Source organism: Vigna unguiculata, chromosome 4 (assembly GCF_004118075.2).
Source record: "Vigna unguiculata cultivar IT97K-499-35 chromosome 4, ASM411807v1, whole genome shotgun sequence".
NCBI lineage: Eukaryota > Viridiplantae > Streptophyta > Magnoliopsida > Fabales > Fabaceae > Vigna > Vigna unguiculata.
Window position 1 is genome coordinate 31,159,147 of NC_040282.1, and position 13,717 is coordinate 31,172,863.

A 13,717-nucleotide genomic window follows, 5' to 3' on the forward strand; every position below is an offset into this window, starting at 1 on the left:
GAAATTTATTAGAATAATAGTCGAGTTAAAATAACTCGATCCAATAATATTATCGGTGAAGTAAATTAATAAAAACTAATCCAATTTAATAATTAATAAAAAAAATTAGACTAAATTTAAACAAACAAGAATACATAGAAGTGCAAGGGGCAAAATACTATTTTAGAAATTAGGAGGAGTGCACGCTGAAAATCTAAATAGGGGACAAAACAAAATCAAATCTTTCACTTACTGTAGGTGTCGGAACGCTTCCCTAACCAGAGAAAACAAAACAAACCGATTACTCTCGAGAGTTTTCCAGAGAGAAAAACTATTCTAAGATGAGGTGCGATTTTCAGAATATGCATTTTCATTTTCTTCTGTGGTTGAACACAAAATTTTAGAACACATGCATGCTGTGTTTTCTCTTTGTTTCGGCTAATTAGTAATATTTGTTAACTTGGGTAAATTTCTTAGTTCTTTGTTGTTTTGGATTTCTTTTAATTGTATTTACTTTTTCATGTTCTGTTCTTCTTTGTTTTTGGTCTGTTTATTTTTTTAGAAAATAATTAATTAGGGTTTTTGGCATTTTAAATTCTCTTTGAACCGATAATACCATTATATATCTGTTGATGTTCGTATTGTTTGCTACGAAGTGACGACTTTCATTTTATTTCCAGGTCGGGTAGGGTTTAGATTACGCCCGCTTCTCTGTATTTTATTTATTTTGCTTGTTTCATTGTAATATGATGAAAATCACTGTAAGTTGGGATTCTTTTTTGCTGTTAGCGGAGCGAGAAATGGAGGAAACAGTTAGTTTGAAGATTTCATGTTTTTATTGTTCAATTTGGAAATGTCTTAATTGTGGTACCCTGTTCATTTTTCACCGGTGACAAGATTAGATTTGGTCTCAGGTGTACCTTTTGTTCTTGAACTTACCTGTGGCTTAATGATTTTTTGTGACATCAAACCATGTATGTGAATTGTTATCTCTCATGAGATTGATGTACCATTTTAACTGTCTGGTGTTGTTTTAGATCAAGAAAACAATTTTTTTCCATTCATTGTAAATGCATGAATTATTGTTCCATTCAGGAGCATTGAAAGAAGAAAAAGAAAAATTGATGCCTGGTTAAACGTTTTTGACAGCAAATTAATCATTTTAGCTTTAGAATCTTATCTAGGATCAAATCTGTTCTATCCAAGATTTTATAGTTTGATTGATTGAAGTCAAGAAATTGCATGTAAGTAGGCCAGCTGTCAGCATTTAATTTCTATGTCTTGTTCACTTTTCTTTTATTTTTTATTTTTGTAGTTGGGCAGTGATTTGATGGGTTATCTTTAAGTTTCCTGCTACTTCATTGCTGAAAAATTATATACTTTTAGATTAGTTATTTGCATTTTGATGAAGAATTAGAAAAGAAAATCTCTGAATTTGGTGTCTAGCAATCTCATTCCATTAGGTGTCGTAAACCAAATGGTTCTGTCAATGCTATTGATCTTCAAAAACCAAACTGTGGTTTCTCACTTTTTCTTAATGTTTTTGTATGTTTTTCATTACTACATTTAGGCTTCAATTCGTGGACTTATTTTCAATTTACTTGGACTTGTCCATTTCAGCAAGCACTTATGGAGCATGCTGATCCTGTCTAGATGAGTTCTTTAAAGAAAATTTTAAACTCAAATAAGTTATTTGGGGTTTACTTCGAAGGCTAGAAATTAAAATTAATGACCAAGCCTTTACAAAGATTTTAATAAGTGTTAGATGTTTTCATGATTATTGATGACTAGTGAATTGTCAAAACTCCATTCTTGCTCAAGTGTTCCTCAAGGTGTTCATCCAAATGATCCGAAGCTATTTTTAGTCTGCAATTATGGAAATAAAACTTATTTTGCATTGTCTACTTAAATTAGCGTTTATTTATACACGGTCACAATCAATCTATTTTCCATCCCAAAACACTTCTATTAATCTTTTCTCACATGGCCAAACAGTTTTTGGCAAGTCTACAATTATATGTTCCTCCAAGGTGTTACTCTAAATTTCTTCCTGATATTTGTGGTTATCATACAGCCGCCATCCTTCTGTCAAATGGGCTCAGAGGTCCGATGTACTCTACTTAACAGTTGAGTTGCCTGATGCCCAGGATGTTAAGCTCAAACTGGAGCCAGAAGGAAAATTTCACTTTTCTGCAACTGCTGGTTCAGAGAAGATTCCTTATGAAGTTGACATTGAGCTGTTTGATGCGATTGATGTAAATGTAAGAGCATCCCTAGCTGATTGTTTTTTTGTTAATAAAACCTTTTCCATTTACATTGTAACTGGTATGTTTTACTATGTCTTCTCAGAATAGCAAAGCTAGTGTGGGTTCAAGAAACATTTGCTACTTGGTAAAAAAGGCTGAGAACAAGTGGTGGGAGAGATTGTTGAAGCAGGGAGGGAAATCTCCAGTATTCCTGAAAGTTGATTGGGATAAATGGGTAGATGAAGATGAGGAGCCAGAAAATCAACGTTAGTTATTTTCAAAATTTCTCTGAATTTTTAAGCTTTCATTTTACATTAGTTTTGTCTCATTTTCCGTTTTTCCTTTTCAGCTGCATCTGACATGGACTTCGGAGACATTGATTTTTCTGTTAGTACTGTATCCGAAACTCAAAAATAAAAATATAGTTTTATACATATACTTTTTGGTAGATGGACTCTGAGTCGTGACCTTAAATTCATTTTCACTGCAGAAGCTGAACATGGGAGGGGGTGAAGGCTTGGATTTTGATGCTGCAGGCGATGATGATGGTAAACATATATAGTTTTGTCCATGATATTTATGAGATACAGCATGCTTTTTCTTTCCTTTTTCATGAAGTGATGATACATTGGAGCTATAAGGTTGACTTAATGGTAAGATTGGAAGGGTTGAGAAAAGTTGTGGGTTCTATTCCCCTCACTAACAATTTGGAGATATGAGGCTGGTTTGGTGGGTTTGAAAGGGAGGGTGAGAAAGGTTGTGTGGGTTCAACTCCTGACAGATACTAAAAACTAACATTGCGGATTAAAAAAAAAAATGAAGTGATAGATGAAGCTAACTAGCTGCAACCAAACCCAAGTAACACAGTTTCCATCATTTTGCTTTAGCTGAAGCTAACTATTCTCTTGGTCATTTTGTACAGATGATGAGAGTGACACAGAAGAGGAGGATGCAGCAGAAGCATCTACCAGTAAGGTACCAGACACAAAGGATGTTGTAAGCGCCCATCCAAAGGATGCACCTGATTCTAAAGCTTAAACAATTTGACACTCGTGAACCCTAACATGGCTTCTCCTATGTAAAGGACAAGGCAAGCATTCGTGAAAGGTTGCTTACTGAAAACCTTGGCAGGGTTAACTAATGGTTCTGTTCTGGCATGTTAACTTATTTTCAGCGTTTTGACCCAGGAGTTTTTAACAAGCTAGACATATATGCGTTACCATACATAATATTGTTTGAGAATGGAAAATGTTATGTATATGTTTCGCTTAGAGTGCAGTGGACAATGAGCTCATTACTTTTCAGTGAAACTAACTTCTTCTGATCAAATAACAAACGTAGATGTAGCCTTCGTTTTAGCAAAAAAAAAAAAAAGGGGGCAAATTTACGAGTTTTGATCGATGTTTCAAAACATGGGATGCTCATTCAACTGTTGTAGATGTTTTCAATTCGTTCTAGTTGAAGGCCCTGTTTGAAAATGCTTGTTCGTAAGTATTTGTGAAAAGAAAAACAAGCAGGATGGCTATAGTTTCTTCCACAAGCAGTTTTTCCAAAAGATTACTGCATAAAATGAATAGATACAGTAGAGGGAAATAATATGGAGAAATTGATATTTAGATCAAAAACCTTTTTCTCTTATTCTCTGAATAATTTAATTTTGGGTCAAACATTAGATGTGAAATTGAGATTTGTTTTTGTTTCTATCTTTTGATTTCCAAATTTTTGAAATAATTTGATATAAATCTTTCAACCTAATAAGGTTTAACTTATATTTTATGTGTTGGATAATATTTTATGTTAGCTTTTAAGTTACAATTTATAATATTTTAATTTAAATATCAATTTTGAACATTGAAATAATTGGATTTAAAAGATTATATTTATTCTAATTTTGTATTTAAGGTTCGGAACTAAAAATAAACTTTTTAATTTTTAAAATTTTAAAATTTTCTCTTCATTTACTTTGTAATCAAAGAAAAGAGAATTTTTTTTTTTTTTGTGTGAAAGGAAATACGGAGGCTTCTCCCTGCCTTTTCTAGCATTTTTATGCACCACAATAAATGTTAAAGTATTCTCTAGTTTTGTATCGACATATTTGTAATTGGATAATAATAATTTGATCCGTTTTTTTACTCCTTTTTAATCTATTATTCCAATCAATCTTAAATTATCACATCATTAAAATGATCAAAATAGATAATCAAAAGAAAATTAGAAAGATGGATTAAAAATAGTTCAAAATATTATTATGCTTCTTAACTAGTATGACTTATACAGTGTTTAGTTGTTAATTGAACGAGGGTTGGTCTCTGTGAACAAAGTTTCATTCATTAATTAACCATTGGAAGTATAAGTCATTTAGGATCATGTTAATACTTATATAAAAACAAATTTGTGATAATTTAGGAAATATATAAAATGCCTCTAGTAAATCAGAGATGTGAACCTAAGGTTAGGAGACGAGTCAGTTTTTCCAAAATCACATACCACATTGTTACAAATTTCAAAAAAAGCCTTCTATAAATTAATTATTTTTATAATTTAATTAGTCGGATGATATCATTTTCATGGGTATGTGTTAATTTGGTTTTCACTTTTAAAAATGTTTCGATTCGTCCAAACTTTTTAAAAGTGTGTGAATTAGGTCCTTTTAAAGACAATTTAATAACATGTCACGTGTCAATTTGTGATTTTTTTATTTTTTATTTCTTTTAAAAAAATATTTTTTTTGTCATGTGCAAGTCATTGTATAACACATGGCACTGACATGTGGCCAGCAATGTCACTATCAAGAGAATTGTCTTGATACTCACTTATGTCTAAAAGCTAAACATTAACTACCTTCTTAACATATAATATATTAGTTGATAAAATTTATTTCACCATTTAATATTAATTGTTAAATTACTAATTATTGATTAATACATTAATTTAAAATTATTAATATCATATATATTTATAGTATACAAATTAAATTTTGTGATTTATTTTTTCTTGAATTAGTTAAGTTTAATTACGTTTTTCAAAAGCCAAACATTAATTGTCTTTTTAACATATAACATAATAATTGATAAAATTTAATTCACCATTTAATTTTAATTGTTGAATTACTAATTATTATTTAATACATTAATTTAAAATTATTAATATCATACATATTTGTAGTTATACAAATTAAATTTTGTGATTAATTTTTTCTTTAATTAATTAAATTTAATTATATTTTTCAAAAGCTAAACATTAATTACCTTTTTAATATATCATATATTAATGGATAAAATTTGATTTATTATTTAATTAAAGAAAAATTTAATCATACAATTTATATATCAGTATAATATTTATATAAGTAATAAATTTGGTCTCAAATTTAAGAGATATAATATTACTTTATTTTGAATAAAAAATTGAACTAAATTGAATAAAAATATATGTAGTAACTAAATTGAAAGAAAAAAACATATGTAAGGACTAAATTGAAATCAAGACAATGACACGTGACACCTAGCAGTGACACTAACATTTGACATTGTCTTGTTATGTTGTTATGTTGTACTAATAGTGTCATGTGTCACACCTGAAACTTGACATGTGGTAAAATTTTTTTTTTCAAAAAAATAATAAAAAAGTTAAAAAAATCACAAATTAACATGTGAGACCGTTAACGTCGTTAGAATTATTTTGTTTGATAGAGACCTAATTGACACACTTTCTAAAAGTTGAGACGCAATTGAAACAGTTTTAAAAATAGAGACTAAAAATTGACACATTACTACAAAATGGATAGCATCCAACTAATTAAACCTATTTTTATTTCCTTTATCCTGTAAATAAAACCTTTAAATATAATTTTTGTTCATGAGACGAACATAGTTTTATCCTAGTATGTTAAATTTGCTAGTGATTATCTCCGACTCTAATTCTTATAAAAAAATAATAAGATTTAAAAGAAGGAAGAGTGGATTATTTTAAATTAGAAGAGACGAAAATAATTCCTTTCAAATTTGAAAAAGAAAATGTTTAAATTCGAATACATTTAAGTCAATAAATGATCCTTCAATATTAAAATCACCGTATGTATTTATCCGCTAACAAGTAGGAAGAGTATTAAAATTCAATCCTTGAATAAAATGATCCACCATTCATTTGAACATGAATTACTCCTTGCCTATTTTACCAATTGTGTGAATTACAATCTATAACTAATTACAAAGGTAATTCACCTTTTTTACTGTTTATAATTATTCTTCAATTTAACTCTTTATTAATATATTTTATCTAAATATTCTCTTAATTCAATTTTATAACATTTTTATGATTATTGTTTTAATTTATACCATTATTTGTTATTTTTTTTATTATTACCGATAGAAACGCATGCGTCTTCACCTTTATTTTATGATAATAAATAAAAATTAACTCTTCTAATTATTATTAAAATAGAAAATTTTATTAAATTTATAAAAATTATATTCTTAAAAAATAATTATAAAAAAAATAGTTATAAAAATGATTAATAAGTAGTTTATATTGATAAGAGTAAAATGGATAGTAAAATGTGCACACATTGAATCCCCTTATTAATAGTTATAGATTATAGATATTTCATTTTATTATTTTTTTTTTCATTTATATTTTGTCAATATTTTTTAAACTCCATTAACTATTTCTAATAAAAAGATTATGTAATAACATTTTTTTGACATTGAAAAAAAAGAACGAATACAGATTTCATTAATTAATCTAATAATAATTTCTGTTTTATACATAATATTCTGTTACTTGGTCTCCTTTGCGGTTTCATCTCCCGTTTCTATAGGCAAAGTTTATGAAACCGTAGCGTTCAGAACGTTACAACGTGTTGATTTCCGACCACACGGAAACCTAAAATTTTGCAACCACCTTTGAACACTGTCTATTCTCTTTGCATTACTACCCAAAAACCAAAAAGGAAAGAGAAAAACCTGTCACTAACTGCAACTCCAAAGTTAAAACTAGATAATAAACGTACACATACTTTTGATCCGAATGCTGCACAATCTCAAAGCCGTTTCCGGCAATCCATGGATAATGCTGTTTTCCAAGCAATGACAAAAGGTAATCTCGTACAATTTTTCTCCAAAATTTGATTGAAAATAGCGTTTTGAATATTGATTGTTTTGAAATGTTCTTATGATCGCTGAAATATGAAGTGACAACTTAGTTAGGATTGATGTCTAAATACAATTCATTTGGAGGGGGTCTATGTTTGATGAATGAGGATGTTCGTGAATCTAATATGAAAAATGTCTAATCTGATTCCTGTGCTTAGATGTTAAAAGGTCTCTTGTATTTCGACATAGATGGGACAAAAGTGCTTTCTTAGAAAACTCTTCTTTCTCTAACAAATCAAATGGCACATATTAAAGAAATTGTAAGACACACCCGGCATAATTCTCTGGAAATTTTATAACTATGTACATCTACTGTGATAAAATATTATCTTGGCATTGTAGAGAACTATTTTTTTTTTTTTTGTAACGATTGATGTGTCAAAGCTTGTAATAAATCTGAACTTTGTCTGAATGCATGAAAAGCCTCTCTGGCCTGACTCTTAAGATATTCCTAACCTTCAACACCATTAAACAAAGTGACAGAAGAAATTCCCAAATCAATTTGTAAGTTCTGTACTCACACACCTGATTTTGAGAATTACTGATTGCAGACAATACCAGTTTGAAGTGACAACGATTATTTCAGAGGTTGATGCTTCTTAATCCGTTGTTTACATTCCACTTGCAATGTGTTTAGGTATTCAGCATTTTGTCCAAGGAAGGTTATCATTTGGTTTATCTATAATATTTCCATTCTGCTGCATTGTGTTATTTGAGTTGCTGCAATATCCTTTGAGCATTATCAAAGTTGAGGTATATATGCATTTAATTTATGCATGTAAGTTGTTGATCATGTGCAGTGGCACAAGTATGTAAAGAAGTGAAGAAAGACTGTGTTGCAAATTAGAGATTGGAGGCACTTGTGACTTATTATTGACAGGAGTGGTTGATTTATTCAGAAGTTGGCAATGTGCTCTGAGTATATATGACTTCTGTGATTTTAGAGTGGAAGTTTTGATTCAAGTGTAATGGATTTCTCTGAGGGTTATGTATCAAATGAGCATCGTGAGCTTCATCGATCTGCAGCAGAAAGTGCGGATCCTTTGTCTGTTTCTCCATTGCAACTTGCTCCAAAATCTTCAAGGTCCCCTGACTCTGCTAGGTCTCCAAAATCTCCGAGGTCCCCAAAGGTTCAAGGCAAGTGCAGCACTCTAAGTCCAAGAACTCATAAACAATCACATTCTCAAAAAGATGGACGTCCAAAGAAAGGTGAAGTCTTTACGCATATTCAAGTTTTTCCTCTTTTTAATGCCTGATGACTTCTTCACCAAGTAGCTACCATAAAATGTATGTGATTAGTGATGTTCATAGGCTTGTTTATTCTTCAGACTCTCGTAATAATTGGACTTCTTATTTTTCTAAATACTTGGAACACTATTCATGGAACATTGGAATAATCATATTGTTATTATCTGATCTGCCTTTTGGTTCCTGAGGCCAGACTAGAATGATCTAGCTTTGGAGTTTTTTGGCGAATAAAACCTTATATGATAACAGATTTGCATTCCTTAAACTCAAAGAAGCAACCTTCTTATGCTACTCTGATTGCACAGGTGGTTCTGGGGGAAAAGGTACCTGGGGTGGATTGCTTGATACAGATGACTCAAGCGTTATTGATCCTAATGATCCAAACTATGACAGCACTGAGGTTGGAGATAAAATCTTATCAGTAACTTGTATTATATAACTAGTATTAAATGGATTAAATTTATGGTCTTGTGTTTATTTGTTTTTCTGAAAATGTTTGTCTTTGTGACACCAACAACCATGAAAGTATATATGGTTTTGTAGGAATATGACCATTCAAATGAAAAGAAGCCGAACACAGAGCTTGATAGCTACAAGAAAAAGGCTACAGTAATAGTGGAGGAATATTTTGCCACTGATGATGTTGTTGCAACAATGAATGAAGTTAAAGAATTGGGGAAACCAGAGTATGGCTACTATTTTGTCAAGAAACTTGTCTCTATGTCCATGGACAGGCATGACAAAGAAAAAGAAATGGCTGCTATTCTGCTCTCTGCACTTTATGCTGACGTATTTGATCCTTCACAAGTTTACAAGGGCTTCAGCAAATTAGTTGAATCAACAGATGACTTGATTGTAGATATACCAGACGCAGTTGAAGTTCTAGCACTTTTCATAGCTAGGGCCGTGGTTGATGACATACTTCCTCCTGCATTTTTGAAGAAACAGATGGCCTACTTAGCGAAAGATTCAAAAGGGGTTGATGTGTTGAAAAAAACTGAGAAAAGCTATCTAGCAGCACCTCTTCATGCAGAAATCATAGAGAGATGCTGGAGAGGTAGTAAGAACACCACAGTGGATGATGTTAAAGCTAAGATAAACAACTTTTTGAAGGAGTATGTTGTAAGTGGTGACAAGAAAGAAGCCTTCAGATGCATCAAAGATCTGAAAGTTCCTTTCTTCCATCACGAAATAGTGAAACGGGCCCTTATAATGGCAATGGAGAGACGTCAAGCAGAATCCCCACTATTAGATCTCTTGAAGGAAGCAGCTGAAGAAGGTTTCATCAACACAAGCCAAATGTCCAAAGGCTTCAGTCGGTTAATTGACACAGTTGATGACTTATCACTTGACATACCAAACGCACGAGGAATACTGCAGAAGCTTATTTCCAAAGCAGCATCAGAGGGTTGGTTATGTGTGTCATCTTTGAAATCACTCTCAGTAGAGCCAGAAAGGAACGCAATACAAGATAGTGCTGCCAAAAGTTTCAAGGTAAAGACTCAGTCCATCATTCAAGAGTACTTCTTATCAGGTGATATATTGGAGGTAAATAGCTGTCTTGAGCAAGAAAACAGCAAGAACTGTGCTGCACTCAATGCAATCTTCGTTAAAAAACTGATAACTCTGGCAATGGATAGGAAAAATAGAGAGAAGGAAATGGCTTCTGTGTTGCTGTCATCTCTGTGTTTCCCAGCTGATGATGTTGTGAGTGGTTTTGTGATGTTGATAGAGTCAGCAGATGACACTGCTCTGGACAACCCTGTTGTTGTTGAGGATCTTGCTATGTTTCTAGCCAGAGCAGTGGTGGATGAAGTGCTAGCTCCACAACACCTTGAAGAGATTGGAGCACAATGTTTGGGGCCAGGTTCAATTGGGAGCAGAGTTCTTCAAATGACAAAGTCATTGCTAAAGGCTAGACTTGCAGGGGAGAGAATCTTGAGGTGTTGGGGTGGTGGGGGAAGTAGCAGGCCTGGATGGGCTTTTGAGGATGTCAAAGACATGATTGGGAAGCTGTTGGAAGAGTATGAGTCTGGAGGGGAAATAAAGGAGGCATGTCGCTGCATGAAAGAGCTAGGAATGCCATTCTTCCACCATGAGGTTGTTAAGAAAGCTTTGGTGACAACCATTGAAAAGAAGAATGAGAGGTTGTGGGGTTTGCTCAAGGAGTGTTTTGAATCAGGACTCATAACCATGAATCAAATGGCCAAGGGTTTTGGAAGGGTTGCAGAATCTCTTGATGATTTGGCCTTAGATGTTCCTGATGCTAAAAACCAGTTTGCATACTATGTTGAAAGAGCAAAGACTAATGGATGGTTGGACAATTCATTTTGTTTCACCAAACAGGAACATGCAACAGAGAATGGCACTCACTAATCATCATCAGTATTAGTTTTTCTTTATCACTTTCTTTAAATCTGCACTTGAATCAGATGTATACACATGCAGATATCAGATGCACACTGTGCATGCACAACTAGAATTTGAAAATTTCTCCACACATGCTGTTTCTGTTTGTTTTCTTCTCACAGGAGCTGAAGTTTCACCCCACTACAGTTTTCAGTTCTAAATAAATTAGGCACACATATAAATCCAAACTGGTATTGAATTGCCAAATATAGTTTATAATAATTCAATACAGTAGTATTTTTGTGTAATCAATTTTTTTTTTAAGTGTTATTTAATGACCAGCCTCCTTGGCAGGTTCTTTGGTATATTTTTCTATTAAGACCAACTTAGATGAATCCATTCCACAATGGATCATAGAAGATTTAGAGACATACTGCAACAAGGGAAAGAAGAAAGACATGTTGAAGCAGAAAGCTGCATATAGAGAAACTAATTTAGAAAGTCAATTATGTGAACTGAAAACTATATATTTTAAACCTGAGATTGTGGAAATCATAAATGGCTCTTTCTCAATTCTCTTTCTGTTCTGTTGTGGAAGGGAACCTGTAATGGAATCCATAACAATGTCCTTATTTTTCTCATTTTTATGCTTATGCTTCATGCATGCCATTTGTAATGCTTAGCATGACGATATTGTATACTGATTTTCAGGGTACAGTAGCGGTGACCATTTTTATTTTTCTTTAATCTCAATAATGATTTTTAAGAGGGTGGGACACATTCAAGTACATCGTATTCTACGTCTTCAACGGATTTGCCAAGGTTCTTTCTCGGTTTTGTGGAAAAGAAAAGGGATAAAGATCACAATTGTTTTGTTTTACTAATACTAAGAAGTTATATAAAATCATAATCTATTTTAATAATCATTATTAAAAATTATATATGAATCCGATTAATTCATTACATGGTAATATATAAATTTTAAAATATTAAATTCAGGAGGCTTACTTCCATTTGATGTGTTTCGAGATTTTTACTGCAGAATCGAGATCCGGAAACCTCCAACTTAAGTGTGAGGGTATAATAGTTAATATATTATTACCTTAATATTAACAATACACCACATACTATTATTTTAGTATATCATTCTATTATAGTTTTATATTCTTTTAGTTTATCTTTCTCTTAATTTACCATGACCTTATAAGCTATATATATAACTAATCAATGATTATAATAACAAACAAGGAAAAACAATCGTATTTCATTTCAGCATTCACCGATACTCATTATAAAAAAAATGCATTTTAGCGACCACCAATTTCGGTCGCTAAAAGGTATAAAATTGGTCGCTAAACCGTTAGCGACCAAAATAGCAACCAAAAATATATAGTTGCGAAAACTTTGGTGGCAAATCAAATAGCAACCGAATTACAAATCGGTCGCTAAATAGCAACTAAAATTTCAGTCGCTAAAAGGTTTGGTCACCTTCTTCCATGAGACCAATTTAGCTACTAAAATTTCGGTGGCTAATTCAGTCGCAAAATAAAAATTTTGCAACTCTCTTTTCTAGTGGCTAACGTGAAAAAAATTATTAAATTAAAAAAAATCAATCACTAATTTGGTCGCAGATGTGATAATACAACAATCATTAGTTTTTGGTTGCTAATAGATATTTTTTTATTTTAATTAAAATAATTTTTAATAGCTAAATTAGTAACAAAAATTATAAACATTTAGGAATATTATAATTTTGTGACTAAATGAATAAGAAAAATAAAATAATTACCACTTTTATTACATAATTGTACCTACTTATATATAATATTTTGATCAACTTGTAAATAATTTTTTAAACTATACTATAAATACTACAAATTTAATTATGTTAAATAACAATCAACTCATGAGATTTAATGTTATTATAAATATGGATGCCAAAATTTGTGACACTAAAATGATTTCAAACATATAGTTGTGTGTAAAAATAACATCTAACACTAATAATTCAAGAAAATAACAAGAAAAAGAAAAGAAAAAAAAACAGTGGTGAGCAATAAGCCTAATTAAAACTAAACAATTGTAAGAGTTGCTTTGGATCACTTCATGGCATCCTCTAAAGTGTTGGATTCCAACATTCCCACGCAATAGCTATATTCAATAATGTCACGCTTCAATCCCAATCCTACACTGCAAAAGCAATTCATAAGACCTTCTTTCTAGTCATAGATGAGAATAAGGGGTTCTCCAATTCTTAACAAAATCAAAATTCCTAACATCAAAACCACAAAACTAAAATCTGCACTTTTGTTACAAAAACCAAAAATATACAAAAACAAGTCATAATTATCAAACTATATATAAATTTAACTTCTATATACCTTATAATTTACACCCAGTAAAATATATATAAAATCATCACAACACAATTTTACTTATAATGTCGAAGCTGCATTTTCATTGCCAACACCAGAAACTAAAATTAATTCTACACTACCAAACCCAACAACTCACACTTTCAGCATTACCGAAAACTTAATATATTACAATAATTTAAAAGCCATAATAAACCATCATATCCAAAACCTATATAGAAAACCATCGGAACCAAAAGCCACAATATTTTAACTTTGATATACATAAAATATATATATATATATATATATATATATATATATATAGAAGACCTGGACAAACATACAACCAATAAGAAGCAATCTGCATAATCATAAAAGGAAAAAG

The 13,717-nt window shown here is 31.3% G+C and overlaps 2 protein-coding genes across 2 annotated transcripts; both read left to right on the plus strand.

Annotated features, from left to right (window-relative positions):
• Positions 1 to 157: 157 nt before the first annotated feature.
• Positions 158 to 3,535, plus strand: LOC114181248 (co-chaperone protein p23-1-like). The gene is made up of 6 exons (XM_028067651.1): positions 158 to 325; positions 2,054 to 2,240; positions 2,329 to 2,491; positions 2,575 to 2,612; positions 2,716 to 2,773; positions 3,148 to 3,535. Exons 1-6 carry the CDS (start codon positions 321 to 323, stop codon positions 3,261 to 3,263), a joined length of 567 nt encoding a protein of 188 aa, XP_027923452.1. The 5' UTR covers positions 158 to 320; the 3' UTR covers positions 3,264 to 3,535.
• A 4,393-nt stretch (positions 3,536 to 7,928) lies between these two features.
• On the plus strand, positions 7,929 to 11,229 carry LOC114181744 (programmed cell death protein 4). The gene is made up of 4 exons (XM_028068288.1): positions 7,929 to 8,015; positions 8,179 to 8,587; positions 8,932 to 9,026; positions 9,170 to 11,229. Exons 2-4 carry the CDS (start codon positions 8,347 to 8,349, stop codon positions 11,000 to 11,002), a joined length of 2,169 nt encoding a protein of 722 aa, XP_027924089.1. The 5' UTR covers positions 7,929 to 8,015; positions 8,179 to 8,346; the 3' UTR covers positions 11,003 to 11,229.
• Positions 11,230 to 13,717: the final 2,488 nt, after the last annotated feature.

What these genes read in the sequence shown, in the direction of transcription:
- LOC114181744 (XM_028068288.1), top strand. Translation starts at nt 8,347, where the DNA reads ATGGATTTCTCTGAGGGTTATGTATCAAATGAGCATCGTGAGCTTCAT. An exon ending in AGATGGACGTCCAAAGAAAG is followed by an intron (nt 8,588 to 8,931) that starts GTGAAGTCTTTA and finishes CTGATTGCACAG; the next exon opens with GTGGTTCTGGGGGAAAAGGT. An exon ending in CAAACTATGACAGCACTGAG is followed by an intron (nt 9,027 to 9,169) that starts GTTGGAGATAAA and finishes ATGGTTTTGTAG; the next exon opens with GAATATGACCATTCAAATGA.
- LOC114181248 (XM_028067651.1), top strand. An exon ending in TTGATGCGATTGATGTAAAT is followed by an intron (nt 2,241 to 2,328) that starts GTAAGAGCATCC and finishes ATGTCTTCTCAG; the next exon opens with AATAGCAAAGCTAGTGTGGG. An exon ending in TGCTGCAGGCGATGATGATG is followed by an intron (nt 2,774 to 3,147) that starts GTAAACATATAT and finishes CATTTTGTACAG; the next exon opens with ATGATGAGAGTGACACAGAA.